The sequence below is a fragment of the Mesoplodon densirostris genome, chromosome 14 (assembly GCF_025265405.1).
Source record: "Mesoplodon densirostris isolate mMesDen1 chromosome 14, mMesDen1 primary haplotype, whole genome shotgun sequence".
Taxonomy (NCBI): Eukaryota; Metazoa; Chordata; class Mammalia; order Artiodactyla; family Ziphiidae; genus Mesoplodon; species Mesoplodon densirostris.
The window spans coordinates 23,367,102-23,387,500 of NC_082674.1; the positions used below are offsets into that span (position 1 = coordinate 23,367,102).

Genomic DNA, 20,399 nt, shown 5'->3' on the forward strand with positions numbered 1-20,399 from the left:
AAGCTCCTGGGCATGCTTCTGTTTTGGGCAGAGTTGGCTACTTCCCAGGGACAGTGGAGGAAGCCCTGGGCAGTATTGGCATGAGGCCTTGGACGGGTTCCACGTGTGGGTGCCCAGTAGTTGTGTCATCAGGTCAGGCTGGTGGCGGGTGCTGGGAGGCAGTGCCTTGTAAGTAATGTTTTGTTGTAGAGAAAAGGTGGGGGTGGGGATCTTGATCCAGGCAACTAAGATCCTTCCTAACGTTAGTGACAGGAAGAGTGGCAAACCCTTAAATGTAACTGGAGTTCATTCATAGAAGGTGTGTGTGTGTGCGTGTGCGTGTGTGTGTAGTTTCTAAAGTTGTGGATTAACAGTTTTTAAAAATGGTTTTCATGTAAAGGAATATTTGAAAGGTGAGCAAAATGTAATTTTATTTACCACAGCCAAAACACTAGGTTCTTTTCTTTTTGCTTTGTTAAACAGGTATAGGTGTATTTTTTCTAATTGCTATTTTATCGAGGGCATGCACATATATAAATTGCTAGTGAAATCTTAAATCCAGATTAGGGTAGTATTAAAATAGCCAGAAGAGAAAAATGTTTTAATGTTAAAGAAAAGTATATCCTAATATTGCTATTTAGAATAAAAAAGATCAAGTTGTGAACATAAAGTATGCCCTTTTGTGAATGACTCGTGAACCTAGCTATGGAAACGAATATGGTGAATTGCATCAGGTGGCTTTCGTGCTTAAGAGTTTCTCTCACGTTCCCTCTGCACAGACCGAAGCCCGCTCTGCGCCGCAGCTGGAGCAGCAGCACCACGGCCGGCGGCCTGGAGGGGAGCGTGAGGCTGCACGAGGGCTCCCAGGTCCTCCTCACCAGCTCCAACGAGATGGGCACCGTTAGGTACCTGGGCCCCACTGACTTTGCCTCAGGGATCTGGCTTGGACTGGAGCTTCGAAGCGCCAAGGGCAAGAATGACGGGGCAGTGGGAGACAAACGCTACTTCACCTGCAGGCCAAACCACGGGGTCCTAGTGAGGCCCAGCAGAGTGACCTACCGGGGAATAAACGGGTCAAAGCTTGTGGATGAGAACTGTTGAGTTAAACTTCTACAGTATTAAATGAGCGCGCGCGCGCGCGCGCGCGCGCGCACATACACACACACACACACACACACACACACACACTAAAATAAAGAGTCCATGGCAAATGGTTTACTTTATTTAAAATTTGAAAATAGAGCTATCTTCATGAAAATCATTATAACAATTCAGAGAGACTCCTTTAAAAAGCTAGAAATACGAACTGTGGGAATCATGGTTCTCTTAAAACAATCTCAAAATAAGCCTTTTTTCTTTTTCTTTTTTTTTTAAAGATTTAAAGCTTTAGACCCAAGAGAATTCTGAGACTTGGGAAAAAATGTGCCATTAAGTGACTGACTGATGTTGCTTACTCCGTCTCATTTTTGCACAGAATAGTGGGTTTTCCATATGCCATAACTGTGAAGGTTTTCACTAGCTTTGGTTAACATAAGACGTTCACATGACCTTTTTCTGTCAAGTATTTCCGGAGTTTTTGTTTCTTTCTGTACTAATAAGGACAGTAAGAGAATAATAGCTGTGTGACTAGGTATTTTTCCTGTCTTTGGGTCAAGTTATTTGCCCTTCCAGGAATGCCTCACCTACAGGTACATTAGGACTGTAGGTAAGGCATTCCTGGAAGGGGCTCTGGAGCTCAGCCTTTTGCCCGCTGCCAGGTTCTAAAGCCGCTCTTCCTCACGCGGGGTCACAAGCTAGCTGGTTACCAGAGCTACAACTAGAACCTGGGTCTCCTGACCTGTGGCTCGGGCTCTTTCTGCTGTACAAAGCGTGTCATCTCAGATCTTTCTTCTGTGTTAGTGACTGCCTCATCTGGAGGAACCACAGAAACCCATGATAAGGTTTATAAATTCAAGTCACAATTAGAATTTTTTGCACATGCTTAATTAACTTCCTTATGGGACATATCTATAAAACATACACATATGAAGCACTTTTAAAATAAAACATGATGCACTTTCCTCTTTGTGGAGAATTGGCCATCATTTCCTCCAGGGATATGAAAAACATTAAAAAAATTATATTTATGACAAGAGAGCAAATTAAGATGTGTTAAGAATGTCGTAGCTATTCATTTAAATGTTTATGGTTTCTTGATTTTTTTGTGTTATTATTCATAAAACTGGTGTTGCGTTTGCTGTTGTTGCTCTTTTTATATTTTCAATTGTTGCAGAATTCAGCCTGTTATAAAGCTGCAGAACTATATCAAGTTTTTATTTTCCGTTTGAGCACATGTTAACAAACTAAGCTTCATAATAGAGTGATGTAATAATGCAGAACATTTGTGTTGTGGATATGTATTGAAGCTTGTCCTGTATGTATAAAGATATATCTTTTATTGTAGATATTTAGACTCTATAAACTACCACAGAAATATTGGAACAGTTTGCTTTATAAGATAAAAAGCATTCTTCAAAATGGAGCTTGCTTTGTGTTTTAGAAATAATACATTGAGGGGCCTCCCTGGTGGCGCAAGTGGTTGAGAGTCCGCCTGCCGATGCAGGGGATACGGGTTCGTGCCCCGGTCTGGGAGGATCCCATATGCCGCGGAGCGGCTGGGCCCGTGAGCCATGGCCGCTGAGCCTGCGCGTCCGGAGCCTGTGCTCCGCAGCGGGGGAGGCCACAACAGTGAGAGGCCCGCATACCGCAAAAAAAAAAAAAAAAAGAAATAATACATTGAACTATTTTGCAATATACTATTTAAAATCTAAATTCTCTTGCTTTGTTGCCTTTTTAAAAAGGTGTGAAATTTCAAATATTGCTAGAGCTATTTTCCTGAAATACATTTGCAAAATAAGGCTGCTTTGTAATCAAGGAATATTTTTGATTGAAGAAAGTGATTGTACTGTGATTCAAAAGTAAACTTATTTTATTATATAGTTTATTTCTTAAAAACTCTATTTATACCTTACCTTGAAGTCCATGACTACACTGAACTTGGTTGTCCATAATTCTTCCTGTTAAATATAAAACCCTGTAAGTTAGTAACAGTAATGCCAACACTGAATTTATTTTGAGGTCAGAGAACCAATTGTTCTCATATTTAGATTAGGATTATTAAATCCATGTAATGTGTATGTTTACATATACTATACATAAAACTTAGGTGTTTTCATTTGTGTTTTGCTTATGTCATTCACAGTTCATGTCTTGAGCATTATTAAAAAGGGAAGCTGTTTTGGTTTGGAGTGGCATGTTGTCACTGACCCTGCCTGCAACTCTCCTCTTCTCAGGTACTCAGAGTATATATGCTTTGTAGTTCACTTTTTTTCTTCTTACAGTAATGACTTGGATTTGTCCCATCCTTACCCTATAGCAGTGGTCTCCAACCTTTTTGGCACCAGGGACCGGTTTCATGGAAGACCATTTTTCCACGGACCGGTGTGGGGGGATGGTTTCAGGATGATTCAAGCCCATTACATTTATCGTGCACTTTATTTCTATTATTATTACATTGTAATATATAATGAAATAATTATACAACTCACTGTAACGTAGAATCAATGGGAGCCCTGAGCTTGTTTTCACTTGCCACTCACTGATAGGGTTTCGATATGAGTCTGCAAGGAATTGACTTACTGTGGTCTCTGTGCAGTCAAACCTCTCTGCTAATGATACTCTGTATTTGCAGCGGCTCCCCAGCACTTGCATCACAGCCTCAGCTCCACCTCAGATCATCAGGCATTAGATTCGCATAAGGAGCACGCAACCTAGATCCCTTGCATGTGCTGTTCACAGTAGGGTTCGCGCTCCTATGAGACTCTAATGCCACCGCTGATCTGACAGGAGGCTGAGCTCAGGCAGTAATGTGAGCAATGGGGAGCGGCTGTAAATACAGATGAAGCTTTGCTCGCTGGCCCGCCGCTCACCTCCTGCTATGTGGCCCAGGGGTTGGGGACCCTTGTCCCCAACCTTGTCCTATAGAGAGTCTTAAAAAGTACCATGCTTCTACTCATCAAATGAAGTTATGTTTTTAGCTACTCTCCGATTATATTTTGATGGACAGAGAGCCATTTAAGAAAAGAATGTATTTCTGTGGTTTTCTAAAATTGCTTAATTATCTTTTATACCAGTGGGATTTCATTTGTTTATTTAGGGTTGGATAGAAAACCTTGAGTTTATAGATTTTAAAATATATATAAATAAGTATCTACATTCTACTAAAAGGCTTTGTTTCTATATTTCAAGGTAATTTGATGGGAGTATTTTTTAAGTGCTTAGAAGTGTTGAGATACAGACATTTGTGGAATCTGAGCTGAGGCATTGTAATCTTGGTGAGTCCCTTGCACTGTCCTCTCCCGAACTCCTGATCCCCTCTCATGTGTTATTTTTCTCCTTAGCATTTACCACCCTTGGTCATGCTACAACTTTTTGCTCATTACTTGTCCTGTCCCTCACTGGATTGAGGGATGGGTTTTGACTGTTTTGTTCATCATTTCATCCCTAACACCTGGAATAACACTTGGCACCTACTACATGCTCGGGAAACATTTGTTAAATGAACAGAGGCAGTGGAGGCTGTTGATGGTTTAAAGTAGAGGTGTTGTCTTGCCAGCTTCAGCCAGGTGGGCTTGAGAGACCAGGCCGTGGGACGGGTAAATTTTGCTGGGTAGGGGAGGACAAAGGACAAGAAAGGTTTGAGTCATGGTAGCCCCACTTTACCCCAAAATAGTGACATGAAGGAGATAGAAGGATATTGGGTGTCAGGGTTAGAAAAGGGGGCAGGAAAGACACAGTGGGGTCACCTAACTGCCTATCTGTTGTCCCTGGGGCTGGTTTTGAATTTCTGTTGTGATATGATGATAATTTAGCGAACACAGTAACATGTGTGGTCTAACACAGAGAGGATGAACTGGATCTCAGCCAGGTGTGCACAGCATTGGTTTCCGGTGCCAAGCATTTTTGTTTCAGAGTTTTATTTTGGACCTGCCTATTTAGGCTATGTGATAATATTATTTAAGCCACGTTGACTGAGGCTAGAGACCTAATGTGTTAGGAATCATTCTTAGTTAAGAAATAGATGTAGTAATTTTAACCGTTCACTGGATATTTGTTATCTAAATGATTGACTCAGAGACATATAATATGTATCACCACATGGCAAGCAAGTAGGAGAATTTTTTATTTTTCTTCATGCCCTTTGCTTCACTACACTTATTTGTAATACAAACACAGTAGTTAATACAAAACTCACATCACATATATTTTAAGTAATTGTCTAGTAATATCCCTTGGTACATAGGCCCTTATTTACAAACAATGTCACATAAGCTGCTTGAATATACAACAGGCATTCTTAGTGGAGCTTGTGTGTGGGCTGAACAAGTTAAGTACGTCGTGTTAAGATTTTCTTACCAGCAGAATATGATGCCTTTGCACAGGCAAAACGAATTTTTTCTAGCAAAATTTTTACCAATGCTCCTTTTTAAAGAAGGGACAAAGAAGTTTATGGGGAGGAATTCGAGTAGATGGGCACATGTTACTGACAAGAATATATTTTCATTATGCGTGGTAGAAATGAAACTTCTTTTCTGCTTGTAGCCTTTTCCCTTGACGAGAAAGGCAGCAAGCGGTGTGGGAACCTTTTTCCTCTCGTCCCTTTAGAATATCTTATAACGAATAGAATTTTCATGATAAAGCAGCCACAGGTCTCATCATTTTTCAGTTCAAATAGGGAAGTGTGGTCGTGGTGCTGCAGCAGGGCAGTAAGTTCTGAGTTATGTTAGTAAAGGTACTCTAGGTGTTTAAATTGAGACTATTAGCTTAAAACATAACCTGTCCCTAGTGATCACTGCTGTCATTTGACAAATGATCATAAATCTGGTTTTAATTTCAGCTCTAAAACCCTAAATGAACGCAGATGTCAAGTCTGTTGCTCCTGTAGAGACGCAGGTCCTTACACTCAGGCACACCTTGTATGCCTCTTTGTCCTCGGAGGAACTGGTCTTAGGATTGGATGTTTAGTCAGAGTTGTTTGAATTGGATAAATGAAATGAAATAGGGAGTATCAGGAAGCTACTTGCGCTGAACTGAATTTGAATTTTAAGCATTCCTAAAGTTTAGGAAGTTTAAATATCCAGATGCTGTGTTCTCCTTGACCTGTGTTGATCTCATAGAGGTTAAGTTCTTTCAACTCCAGCCTGATAGCGGTGTTACTCAAAGCACCCTTACCTTCTTGAAGACTGGACTGTTTTTCACATAACAAATCAAATCAGACTGACATGGAAATGAATCATGTTAAAATTACGTGCACAGCTTCAAGCCATTCTTTTTATTCTTTCTCTAATACGACTTCCGAGATTCAGCTTAAATCTCAGTCAGCAGTGTTGATGACTTTGGCTGTCCCTGACAGTTCTTTTTATGAAGGATAGGTGTTACTATGCAATATCTTTGGGAAAAGCATCCTAAAATGGATTTTAAAATGAATTTTAATAGTCATAAAAGTCCCAATTGATGACAGAGGAAAGTGGATTTTGTATTATACACAAGAGAGAAGAGGATTAAAGTGAAAATTTTCAATCTCCTTTATTGAACCTGCTAGTAAAAAATGGATTTCTAATAAGAATTCCAGTAGATTATATGTATCAGTTAAAAATGTTGTGATTTTTCTCAAGCGATCTTTTCTCTTTCTTGAAGGGACTAGGGCTTAGGGAAGTAAGAAATAGCATGAGATTTCTTGAGGTCTCACTTCACACTCCTTGGGGTGTGACAGAGGAAAATTCAGTGTCATGTTCTGCTTTAGTTTCTTTTATAAAACATCACCAGCTGCTAACTGGTACATACATGAGGAAAAAGAATTTGTCTTTAATCTTACTTTACTTCTTACTGAGAACTGTGAACTACCACGTAAATATTATTTTGAAACAATGCAAAAATATTTAAACTGGTTTTTCTCTCCTCAACTGTTAGATGCACTAAAATGTAGACAGTTGCCTGCAGTTGTCACAATCTTCTCTTTTGGTCTTTTGGTGGGGCATTTGTGTTGGCTATCTTTTGGGGATTCCCTACTACTAGATCCACTATAACACTATATAATTCGGAACAGGTTTCCAAAAATTGCCCTCCAGTGGCAGTGGGTGTCTCCACAAACCCGAAAAGAGGGATTCTCTCCAATCCAGTGGTGACTGGGAGAAAAGACTCCTGTTATTAGTGAATTCCTCATCATAATGGTTCCATGATGCTTGTTCTGAGATGCCTGACTCCACAGACACTGCCTGGTCTTGAACGTGTGGCTTATCCTGGGCTTTGTCACTCTGGGAATGAGCACTGACAGCAAGTGCATCACATCTGTCATAGAGTATTAGGTGTGGTAAAAGATAAGCTTCAAGTGATAAGTTGCATGATTTTACTTTGCTAATAAGGTTGCCACTGTAGCAAATGTAATAAAAGAGAAGTAAGTGGTGCCATGGTGACCGTGAAGGTCATTAAACAGACATGATTCTCATAGTCCTGTGTCAGCTTTGCTTCTTTCAGGAAACCACCCTGGATAGCAACTTCATTTTGCTATGTTAATGTTTTTGTGATTTGTTAAAGAGATCTTTGAATAGAACAATAAACAGAGAACTGATGCTGAACTTCCTTCTGGGCTGCTTTTGTGTAAAGATTAAATATAATTTGGCTCACTGGGATTGTGCACTGAATTAATTGGCTTTGGCTCTGAATGAATTAAGGGTCTCTCACACACACACACACACGCACCAGTCATGTCCTACCAACTGTGGGCTAGATGTTGGGATTTACCTTACACAGAGGTGAAGTCTTACAGAATCATAGACTTCAGAATCAAAGGAAGGGGGCCTCTGAGACCAAACTGCTCACGTTTTTAAATGAGAAAGTGAGAGTTTAACTTGCTCAGGTCATGTAGGTAGGTAATTGCTGTCTAATACCTATGCCCATAACTCCTGCTCAGTCTGCCTGCTGTTTCTCAAATACCTGATGAGTGCTAAACCATGCAAAACATTATAACCATCTGAGGTTTTAACAGTTTGATAGTCATCTATACTGGCAAATAACCTCTCAAGATGTAAACGCTCTAGGGAGTGTTAATATACTAGTTGCTAAGGCTTAGTGAGTTCATTTAGTAAGACTGCCTTTCAGCTAACATCGGCTGAAAAGCACCTACCCAACGAGCCTTTTAGTGATGGCGGGCTAACTAATTGTGAGCAATTGCTTTCAAGGAGTCAGTAGGCCTTAGCAGATGAACGGAGTCGGGCAACCGCTGGAGCACGTGTCAAGCAGAAGGATCTGAGGAATGGACAGCGGACGGCGCTGCAGGCAGACCCGGTACCTGTGGTTCTCCTACCCTGGTCGTGCCGTCTTTACATGGAAGGGTTACACGCTTGTTTACATTTACTGAACAGCCGAAGAGGGGGGAGTCATCGCTCTAGTGCTGTGGTTAGAGTCCGTGTTCCTCCCTGCCCCCCAACTCCATGCCATATTCTTTTGTTGCACTGAGCTTTTCAAATGTTTTAAAGCTGTTAAGCTAGGGCTAAAAATAGCTTTGTACTTGAGTGGTGCATTAAAACTTAAACACACCGACTCAGGATACCAAATCAAAACAGAATCTTAATAGAAGCCTTACCAGTTGTTCTTGATAATTATCTTTTATTCTAGGGCATCTTGTGGAGGATTATGGGAATGCTAGGTTTTGTTTTGTATGTTCACACAACAGCATAGGGAACCATCTGCTGCAATGAAATTAGCAAAGTCAAGTTGTATGTTCTTTGGGGATCCATTTAAAAAGTCATTAGCTAAAGACAGATTGACAACACACTTCATACATTTTATGAATCTTGTCATAGGAAGTCTGTTATTCAGAGTAGTCTAAATTCATAAGCATCATGTTTTAGGTCTACAAAGCTCATGTGAATTTTAATCCTACTATTACTGGAGAAAAATCTAGCAAAATAGCCTGATCCCTTAGAATTTCTTAGTGGTGTGCCATGTGAATTTGGATATAAAAGCCTCATATTTTATGGACTAAAGTTAATCTGTGGTTACATAATATCTTAACAGCTGTAGTGTTTACCAAGCACTATATGGAGAGGCCAGAAATTTTTTAAGAAGAATTCATCAAATGGGTTAAATATCTTCCTTTGATGCTTATTTTTTAACACTAAGTGTGGTAGAGAGTCTTTACATTCTTCTTTTGCCCTGAAAGGACTTGGTTCTGGTAGGGTTCTTGCTACTGTCATTAAACCAGTGACAGGCAAAGCCAACGTGGCACAGGAGGGGAGCCGGGAGGGCCAGACGGGAGTGGTGGGGAGGGCAGGTGTGCAGAGACACATGCTGACTGTTGAGATTCTCCCCACACCCAACCCAAATCACGTGGGAATTCAAGAGGTATGCGAGGGAGTGCTTGTGCTTTCACACAATTTATAATCTTCCTGAGGGCAGTGAGAAAGGGAAGTTATTATCCTCATTTTGTACAATATATGGAGACATTGAGGTATAGACAGGTCTGATAACCCATGAAGAGCCAGGACTCACATCCTAACGGACTAGAGAATCTGGTCTTTCAACTGCTAAGTATACCTTACTCTTTCTAAAACATACAGTTCATTCCTGCTATGTTGATTTGCTATAATTTTGAGGTGCCACATATTGATAAACTGGTCATTCCTCACAAATTGCTGATTTCCCAATGGAATGATTATGAACTTCTGATGAGCTTCTTTATAGACACAGAATAAGAATAATTATACTAGCTTATGGTTTAATTAACATAACATCTACAGACTTTTAATTGTGCCTGTTCATGTTCTAGGTGGGACTTTGCATCATAATTAATAAATATGTGAGTCCACAGCATCTGTACAAATTGCTGGAGCCATATGGCTGGAGCAATATTGAGTGTACAACAGTCCAGATTAATACCGTGCCAATACATGGGCTTACAGTGAGTTAAATGAAACATCTTGAGGACGTCATATCTCAGTGTGGAGTTGTTTATTTTCCACGTATACAAGCTTTTAAGATTGGACTATTATTTACACGAAAACTGATACCAATAAAGATGATTAGAATCAACAAATCAATCTCAGTGGTAGTAAGGCACAACCTGAAAATGTAATGGATCTGTAGTTTTTAAGAAGAGAAAGGGATAAGATGTTTTCCTTGTTAATGAAAGAGTTGGCTATTTAACCACGTAACATGCTCCCTGTTTCACTGGTTACTGGTGTTACAAATACAAAATGAAATTGTTCTTCTCAGTTTCGACAGCTCCTCTGTCATCCTTTGAGGAGAGTGTTTTTCAAAGTGTGATTCTTGCACCCCTTCAGGTGGTTTACAAATTAGACTAATGTTTATATAATTAGACTTTACTTTGCACCGGGCATGAGCTAAAACTAATGATACAGGTATTTAGAGATGAGTTGGTTGATGTTTCATCTTCATGTGTGTCTGATGAAAATATTTTTGGCAGTTAAAGGAAATGTGGTGTCCAGGGTATCAGTGCTTCTAGAGATGTGCAGAACTACTGACTAGGGCAAGGCTCTGTCTGCCATAGGAGGAATCAACACTCACTGGTCTAGTGTTGGCTTAGAACAGAATGGCTTTCCCACAGCCAGAGTGAGACTTTTTTTTTTTTTTTTTTTTTTTTTTTTTTTTGCAGTTCGTGGGCCTCTCACTGTTGTGGCCTCTCCCGTTGTGGAGCACAGGCTCCGGACGCACAGGCTCAGTGGCCATGGCTCACGGGCCCAGCCGCTCCGCGGCACGCGGGATTCTCCCGGACCGGGGCACGAACCCACATCCCCTGCATCGGCAGGCAGACTCTGCGCCACCAGGGAAGCCCCAGAGTGAGACTTTTGATGTAGGTGAAATTAAGAAGGTAGGAGAAAAGGTAGATAAACACTGTCCTTTCGCTTGGGAATGCTTAGTGCCTAACAAGTGATAAAAGATGCTTTTTCTTCCCAAAGCGATGTATTGGCACAGCTGCCACCAGAAAAGAAACTGGGCAAGAGAACGACGGGGAGCAGAAAGAATGAGATGAAAACTTACTGCTAAAGCATCACTGCATATGTACATGTGTAAGGTTTAACAGATTCCCAACTCCTTTGCTTGGAGATGAATTTCATCCGTGAAAACCAAGTTCAGAACTCCCATCCTAAATGTCACTGCCAACCTCAGCACTCCAAGTGTTCCTTAGTTCCTTTACTCATTGCCACCCAGAGGAAAAAATCTGTTTTATCCTGTATTTGACAGGTATACAGATTATGCTATGTGTATTTCAGCAAATTTGTGTTTCCATGTATGCTAGGATCACATGATTAAGGAGCGAAAACTCAGGTGAAGCCCGAGGAAGGAAAGATAGATACCGCATTAGTACCGCTTCTTAGGACCGCCGGAGGGCCTGCTACTCCAATGACCCACCACTAGTAGTGGAAACTTCAACTTGGGAAAAGCTTCATGATTGAAACTGTTGGAAGGTTGGACACTAATGCCCATGAATGGATATGTTTCTATGCTTCCATGTATCACTGCTGCTTAAATGTTTTCTTTTTAAATCATCGGAGTTTTAGTGGAAAGTCTTAAAATAAGTAATTAATAATTTAAATCTTCAGTTTTCAACCTCACACTCAGTTGTTCACTTTTAGTAGGAGGCTTCTCTTAAGGCATGAGGTATATTAATTGGATGTTGGAATCTCTCGATCTGTACCCGTGTTTTGTCATCTCAAAGCACTCTGAGTATTTGCATTTCATTTAGATGAGTGTATACACATTTTCTCTCTACTACCATAACTATTTACCACATTTTTATGATCGTCGATGAATCACCACAACTGAAAACATCCAAACATCATCCACAGTGACGTTTCAGCGAGTTGTCTGTGATTTTTCTTTTCCAACTAAAGAATGTCTTTCCCAGCACTGACTCACTGCGGAGGACTCCCTTATTTCTGTTCCCTCTGCCCTCAAGTGGTCCAGGCCCACATCAACAAGGTAAGGGAACATCCATGACTCCAACTAGGAAACACATGAGCACTAGTTCTGCGTGCGTGGAGGCGGAGTTCACAGGATTGGAAAGAAACGGGGGGGTGGACACCAGCCGTGCGTCAAAACCCTGCGCAGCCCCATTCGGACCTCGTGTTTATCACTCGTCTTTATGAGATTTTCTCCTCTCGAAAGAATAGGATGAACCCGTGCTCAAAACCTCTTGAAGCAATTTGAAAATACAGCTTTTGATGTGGCATTTCAAAACAAGTTGGCACAGAATGAAAAGTGACGTTTGGTCTGGGGCTTGCAGAGGGCCCGTTACCTGGCGCGCGCCGCCCTCAGGCTGGGGCTCGGGCTCAGGGCGCAGGCTGGCTCTTGGCCGCGGGGTCCTCGTAGCTGCCCGGGCTCGGGGCGGCGGCCTCCGGGGGGAAGCCCTGCTGCTGGTAGCCGTAGTGGACGGTGCCGCACGGGAAGTGGCGCAGCCTGAACAGAGGCACGTCCCTCAGGCTGGCGGTCAGCGAGGATGGCTCGAGGAGCAGAGCGGTGCCCGGACGGTGGCCGGCGGCCGCGGGGGGCAGGATGGCATGGCCGCCCTCGCCGCCCGGGTTCCCCCTCTCGCACTGTTCCTTCTTCGCCGGAAGATTGCTCTTTTTGGTGGGTTTCTCTGTAAACCAGGAGCCGTAAGTTGGGTTCCATAGGCTGGTGGGCTTGTTTCTGGACCCCTGGACTTGGTGCAGCTCCGAGGGCGGGTTGGACTGAGAGAATGCCATGTTAACGTGTCCTCCCTTCACAGCCGGCGCCCTGGCGCCTCGGGCAGAGGCCTCTGCGGCCACGGGCTTCTTGCCGGCTTTGCCCGAGGAGGCAGAAGGCAGAGCCGTGCGGGCGGCTGGCTCGCGGCCCTCCTCCCGCTTGGCCTGGGGAGCGGAGACCAGCAGAGGAGGGATTCCCTCAGGGTCCTTGGGCCTCATGGGCACCTTCTCTTCCTCTTCCACGAGGGGCCCGTATTCTATGGGCAAAGCAGTGTTGATCACATCTGGGTCCTACAGGTGGGAGAAATGGACGGACGGAAACGTTGAACCACAGACCAAACATGTTGGATCTGGAAGCTCCCTTAGCACGGATGTCATCGAACTTACTTTACAGATGAAGAGACTATTCAGTGGTTATTGGGAATCTGTTAATTTATAAGCACGGGGGAATAAGAAACGGGAAATCATCCTCATCTTTGGAGAGCTTGGTGGATAAGTAGTATTACGGAGGTGCCTGCAGGGTGCTGGGAGAGGGTGCCAGGAAGTGGCCCACTGCCAGGGCAGGGGAGAGGGGTCAGGAAGACTTTGCAGAGACCACCTTTGGGCAAATCTTACAGATCAATGGATTTAAAAGATGGTAAATTACTTTAAAAAATGATTCCAGTTGAAATCCTTTCAACTAAAAAGTCTATGTGTTTGACTTCAAGTGTGTGTGTGTTTGTGTGTGTGTTGGGGGCAAGGGGAGGGTAGGAGAGGAGGGACACACGTGGTTAACCTAACAGGTTAACCTCTAGTTCTCTCCTTTCCATTTCCATCATGTTTGGAAGGGCTACACTTGATTATAACATTTCTGGGTGTTGTCATCGTATCGTTACATGTGCCACTATCACAATGCTGTGGTTCTTTAACTAGTGTGTATCTGATGAAACCCAGGAAATACTGAAGTGCTAAGAGGAAAACCGTTTACAAAATCAGCTCTGTGCTAGATCATTTTTACAGCAACAGACTAATATAGAAAAGCAGAAGGCCGTTGCCAGATATTTGAGGAAAATTTGTGGTAGAAAGCTTAAAGTTGCAGAAACTTGATTCTGTCATATTTTATGCAAATCGGAAAAACCATTACTTCAGTTTAACAGAAAAACATATAGGTCCAGTATTAATCAGTAAAGAGTTTAAGAATAAAAAACAACTACCTTCTAATTCTCTCTGTTTTAGTCTTAATTCCTTCCCTATTAATCATTAATCTCTATAGTGAGTCATTCAAAATATGCTTGTACAGAGTTCCTTGCTTTTAAGGGGATCTTATGTACTTTGGAGAAGAAAATTACTCCAAAGTATATATACTTAAGTGGATGTATTCCATTAATATTACAGCATAATAACCTAAAAGCCACTGAACATAAAGTTCTCTGAGAGAACCCCGAATAACTTGAAGTCTGTGTAGATAAATGCCTTCCAAGCCCAAAGGACCCGAAAAGATGGAATCATGAGGACAGGAAATGACTACAGTGTGAAAATGGGTATGTCTGTTGTCACAACTAAGATGAGAGGGAGTTTAGAGAGGTAGTGGTTTATTGTCTGACTTCTAAAATGTTCTCCAGAATTAGACATCCTGACGGAATGAGAGGCAAGAGAGGGAAAGAAAGCACATACAGCGGAGAGGAGGTAAGTGTTGGCCTGAAAGTGGTGCGAGTGGTGCAGAAGGAGGGGCCGCCCTGAAGGAGAGGAGGACAGGGCTCCACTGAGGACAGCGCAGATGCAGAGACGAAGGAAACAGAGGGGGCGGGGGTTCTCACTTGGTGGCCTCCACTCTTGAGGAGGTAGGAGGCATAGTCGTCTGCGGAAAATGTATCCCATTTCTATCAAAAGAGGAAAAACTTAGTCCTTACTGACGGAAATGGGAGCGGGATTTGCATAGGGACCAGCGGGATGGCAGGGAAGCTGTGTGGCTTGGACAGAACCTCTCCAAGCCCCAACTCCTTTTAAGTGGCAGCGACTAGTATTTGTCTATAAAACAGGCAAACAGATACTACTCATTTTACTTTATAGATAACTAACATTCGTCCTCATGATCATAACTCATATTTCCTGGCTGGTGTAACTGTTACTTCCCATTTTGGTATTTGCCATCTTCAAGACTTTTCCATATAAATGCTGGCCAAGGGGGGAGGAAATGTTTATACCTGGGTGCAGTATTCAATCCTCTCCAAAATTATGGCAAAGTTGGGCCTGTCTTCAGGCTGATGTTGCCAGCACTGGGTCATTATCCGGTATCTAAAATAAGAACAAGCACATTAATTAAAATCAAGAGAAACAGGATGAAAAATACATTTTTTCCCCAGCACTTTTCTAAATGGGACTGGAATGGCACTGTCTTCGAGGGTGGGGACTCATCTTGTCCCGTGTTGGCACATGTTGCCCTCTGCTGATGGGCAGAGCGTGAAGGTTTATATAACATAGGGCTCGTGAACATGGACATCCTGGTGTTTACGTTACATATGGCTCCTCTCGTCCCATTCCTGAATTAAAGTCACCTCTGGGACAGAATATTCTATTTCCCATCTGCCTTGTTTGTGGGAAGGAGGGATGCCAGACAGGACAGCAGAAAACGCAGGGAACAGAAACACTTAAAGGAGACTCAAGACCCATGGTGCAGGGCAGCAGGGGCGGAGTCTGGGACGCAGATTCCTAGGAGGTGCTTGAGGCGTGTGAGTCTGGTGAGTCCACAGCCTCCATCCAGACGATGGATACCTTTTCAGGTGTGACATTATTGCTTTCAAGGGGCTGGAAGATAACCCATTGAAGCCACAGACATATTCTTCTCTTGGGGCATATTAAATGAGGTCAGGCATCTGTTCCTTCATTTTAAAACAAAAAAGCCTATGTGGCTGCAGATATTCTTTGAAAAGGAAAACTGTGCTTAGTAACTTGTAGAAATTCCTAGAAGAGTCGTACACAGGCCCGGGGCAGTTCTTAGGTGGGTCCATCCGTCCTCCACTGGTGACAAACTCCAGAACCTCCTGGTTGCTTTTGCTAGGGTATGGCATGTATCCAAGAGAGAAGATTTCCCACAGAAGCACTCCGAAGGACCTGCGCACAGGACGGGAGATGTGGATACGGGTACACACACAGACACAGGCACTGACACACACACGTGTACACATACACACTCGGACACACACATAAATACAGACACACATATCATATACACAGGGACATAAACACATACACAGACACACATACATAGACACACACAGACATACACACATGTAAAATTTTAATTTTTTAAATTTCACATTTTTTCCACAATAAAGAACTCTTCATATGGAGAAAAAGAAAAGAATGAGAAAGTAGTCACATGTGAAGCTCCATAAAAACATAACCAGCATGTTATTTTTTTTGTTCAAGTTTCTGTGCTTAGATTTTTTTTTATATAATTGCTGTGATTTTTTTTGCAAATTCCATTATAGCATAAACATTTTGCATGCTAATACCAACATTTTTGTAAATAGAATTTGACATGGCTGCAAAGTGTTCCACTGAGTAGTTGTGCCATAATTTGCTGTATCATTTCCATATTGTTTTCAATTTTTAAAATATTTAAAAAATACTGTGCTGAACATCTTTATACATTTTTAAAAGGACAATTTCCTTAGGATAAATTTCCTGAATTTAGAATTAGGATAATCTAGTAAAATCTAGGATAATTTTAAAGGAATTACTAGGTCAAAATAATATGAACACTGAAACATTCTTTACCCATATTGTCCATTTGACTTCCCAAGGGGTCACTCTGATCATCAACCAGCATCAGGCACTCCCACCAACACTGAGAACTTTTGCTGATTTTTAAGGTAAAAAATGGTAGAATATTTTAAATTATGTTTATTGACTTGATAATTAACATGGTTGAGTGTGTGTGTTAATTCATTCATTTCTCCTATGAATGGTTCATATTTAACCACATATTGTCCATTTTAAACCACATATTGTTTTGGTATCAGTTTTTTTTTTTTTTTTTTTTTTTTTTTTTTTTTTTTTCTTTTTGCGGTATGCGGGCCTCTCACTGTTGTGGCCTCTCCCGTTGCGGAGCACAGGCTCCGGATGCGCAGGCCCAGCGGCCATGGCTCACGGGCCCAGCCGCTCCGCGGCATATGGGATCCTCCCAGACCGGGGCACGAACCCGTATCCCCTGCATCGGCAGGCGGACTCTTAACCACTGCGCCACCAGGGAGGCCCTGGTATCAGTTTTTTGATTTATAGACATACTTTATATATCAAAGATGTTAACCTTTTATCCAAAATTCAAATAACTTCTATTAGTTGCTTTCTAATTCTCCTTTTTAGCATGCCAAAGATTTTTATTTTTAGGTAGTCAAATCTATTTAAATTTTTTGTGTGTGATTTCCTCCATCTGTTTTATAGATTCTACAGTCCTCTCTTTACCAGCAATTAGATGAATATTTGCTATTTTCTTCCAGTTGTATTTGTTTTTTTCTCTCTTCCCAAATCCAGTCGGAATTGAGTTTGGTGTATAGTGTGAGGTAAGGATGTCACTTTATTAGCTCTTCTAAAACCACTTTTCGAACAATACATATTCCTAAAATAATTTTCTCTTCAACTATTGACTTGTGAGTAAAACAGGTCTGTTTCAGGCTATCTATTCACTTCATCGATTTGTCTGCTTCTTGCATTGATACTACTCTGTTTTACTTTTTGTGTATTTATGTTTTAATATCTGGTAGGGCATTTTCCCCTTATTTCTCTCTTTTTAAAGAAATGTATTTGATTTCTCATTTATTTGCTTTAAATGAACTTTATAATGATTTTTATCATGTTCTAAAATCATCTGCTTTGATATTTTGACTAAAACTTTTATTTTAAAACTTTAATTTCATAATTAGCTTTTTGACAAAAAAAGCACCTATTTTTATTTTTGTGTCTGGTTGTAGTTTTCTGATGTTAATAAATATTACCTCAAAAATTGTAAAGAACTGTAGTTCCTCCATCTCCTAAGGAACAAAGTACTTTTTATTGACATAATTAGGTGAAATTTCAAAGGTTTTTGTGAGGAGAATTGGGCAAAGATATTTTCCGTATATTTTAGGTGAGAAGGCTGAAGCAGAGGTTATTATACAGCTAATTCAAGACAGACTGGAATACATTATTAGATCTATTAATTCTACTACCTACAAATTGCCTGGTGCATATATTATTCCTCTCTGGTGGTCTGCCCCCAAGGCAAAACAAAATAAGCAAAATCATGGATGAAACTGGCAGCAGGGCTTAAAGAATTCCAGCGATATGTTTTCTGCTTGTCTAGATAGACAGCTAGGGAGATAGATTGCAGTGTCCTCTGAGAGAACCACTATATAGACTGAAAATAGGTGTTTATTTTCTTACTTTAGAGTTCAAGGGAGCAAGAAGTCATGCTGATTATAGAACGTGGATAATTTCAAGTAAGTAGTGTTGTCAGATTTAGCAGATAACCAGACAGGACACTCAGTAACATCTGAATTCCAGTTAAACAAGAAATACTTTATAGTATTAGTGTATCCCAAACACTGCATGGGACATACTTATACCAAAACATTATTCACTGTTCATCTGAAATTCCATTTTAACTGGCCATTTTGTATTTTATCTAGCAATCCTACAGGTAAGGTAAATCTATATTTTGTATGCTTTAATCACCTATAAGCTAAACCTGTCCTAAATAGGAAATACAAGGTCCAAAGCTTTGCACCAAAGCATTCAAAATCAAACAGAAACAAAGAAAAAAATCCCACTCTGTTTCTCCTGGTATTGAACTTGCTCTGCCTGAAATGACAGAAATAGCTTAAGTGATTGCTGATGAAATTATTTTAAAAATTTGAATCAATGAATATAATCTGATGAAAAAGTTTTAAAGTCACAACTGTGCTATGTTTATCACCTTTTAAAGCTAAACTTTATTTTCCTTTATTCATAATTTGAAGGTGGAAGATAGTCTCCATTTATGTCTCCGTGTTCATACTTTGCCTGCCCCTTTCATCTGAACCACCACTGGCCCCAATTATGGTAGAGGGTGGGGCACACTTTTAGGAAAAATGGGAACCCAAAAGTTACTGTATCCTATTTAAATCTCCAGCTGATTCCATCCACAGTTTGCTGCAATTCTCTGAGCTTCAAATTCATGTACCGCCATCTCCACTGGCCTATTTTAATAGACAGCTCAGACCTGACATGTTCCAATGAGCTCTTTCTGCACCCAAACCATCTCTTCCTCCAGTCTTTCCAGCTCGGCAGTACCACTGTTCAGCTGTCTGCTCAAGCAGCAAACCTAGGAATCCTCCTGATCTCACTCTTCCCCACACCTCCCACTCCACATCCAACTTACCGCGGTCTTGTTGACTACTCTCAAGACAGAGCTTGAAACTGACCACGGCCAATGGCTTCCACTGCCACCACTAGGTCTAGCCCCTCTCATCTCTTATCTAGAAATGAGCAGTGTTCTCCTAACTGGCTTCTCATCTTCCCCTGCCCCACTCCAGTCTATTTTCCATGGAAGCCAGAGTGATTTTTTTTTAAAGATTGTGTCACACTCCTGCTTCCAACCGATCAGCGGCACCCCATTGGCTCTGAATAAAACTCGTATTCCCTAACGTGGGTCCCAAGGGCCTGTGTTTGCCCCCTGCCTGCCCCTTGCATCTGACCCACCACGGGTCCCTGTGTGCACCAGCTCCCCATGAAGACTTGTTCTCATTCCTCAAACAAGCGAGTCTTGTTCCTGCCACTGGCTTTTTCTGCTCGACTTTGCCTGGGCCTGGAAAGCTCCCAGGTGTTTCCATAGTGTGTCCTCTGTCATTCAGGTGTCATTGCCTCCTCATGGAGCCTTCCCCTACCCGCTGTGCTAAACCAGCTTCCTTCCTCTGTTCCCTCCATCCCCACACTCTTCAGTCTCTGCTTTTCTGCTCCATGGCACTCAGTATCTGAAGTTACGAAATTTGTTCCTTTAAGCATTTTACTTATGAAATAACCTACACTTTAAAAAGGAAAATAATATAATGGATACCTGTATGTCTAGATGTTGATAATGTGCCTTGTTTGTGTCAGTTCTTCCTCTCTTTTTTAAAGAAATAACATACATACAAGTAAGCGTCACCCTCCATCCTCTCCTCCCCCTCCCCTCCACTGAAGTTAGAATGTAGCCTTCCCATGTATGTTTTCACATATTTTACAATGTGTGAAATCATAAACAATAAAGAACCTATATTATAGACCTAATTTTTTTTTTTTTTTTTTTGCGGTACATGGGTCTCTCACTGTTGTGGCCTCTCCCACTGCGGAACACAGGCTCCGGACGTGCAGGCTCAGCAGCCATGGCTCACGGGCCCAGCTGCTCTGCAGCATGTGGGATCTTCCCAGACCGGGGCACAAACCCGTGTCCCCTGCATCGGCAGGCGGACCCTCAACCATTGTGCCACCAGGGAAGCACTGGATTCCCTATCTTTCATCTCTGATCTTTTTTTTTTTTTTGCTGCGCTGGGTCTCAGTTGTGGCACATGGACTCTTAGTTGCTGTATGTGGGATCTTTTTAGTTGTGGCATAGGGGCTTCTTAGTTGTGGCATGCATGCGGAATCTAGTTCCCTGACCAG

At 41.8% G+C, this 20,399-nt stretch overlaps 2 protein-coding genes across 4 annotated transcripts in view; one reads left to right on the forward strand and one right to left on the reverse strand.

Moving 5' to 3' along the window:
• CLIP4 (CAP-Gly domain containing linker protein family member 4) overlaps positions 1-4,141 on the forward strand; it is an 81,161-nt gene extending 77,020 nt beyond the window's left edge. For all 3 annotated transcript variants that reach the window (XM_060117632.1, XM_060117630.1, XM_060117631.1), the window contains one exon: positions 759-4,141. In XM_060117632.1, coding sequence (XP_059973615.1) covers positions 759-1,080 — 322 coding nt within the window. In that variant the 3' untranslated portion in view covers positions 1,081-4,141. The remainder of the gene's footprint in view (positions 1-758) is intronic.
• An 8,227-nt stretch (positions 4,142-12,368) lies between these two features.
• The window catches only part of ALK (ALK receptor tyrosine kinase), a 714,184-nt gene continuing 706,153 nt past the window's right edge, over positions 12,369-20,399 (reverse strand). The window contains exons 28-30 of the mRNA XM_060116934.1: positions 15,717-15,851; positions 14,945-15,035; positions 12,369-13,052 (exon numbers count right to left, since the gene is read on the reverse strand). Of these exons, the coding sequence (XP_059972917.1) occupies positions 12,369-13,052; positions 14,945-15,035; positions 15,717-15,851 (910 nt within the window). The remainder of the gene's footprint in view (positions 13,053-14,944; positions 15,036-15,716; positions 15,852-20,399) is intronic.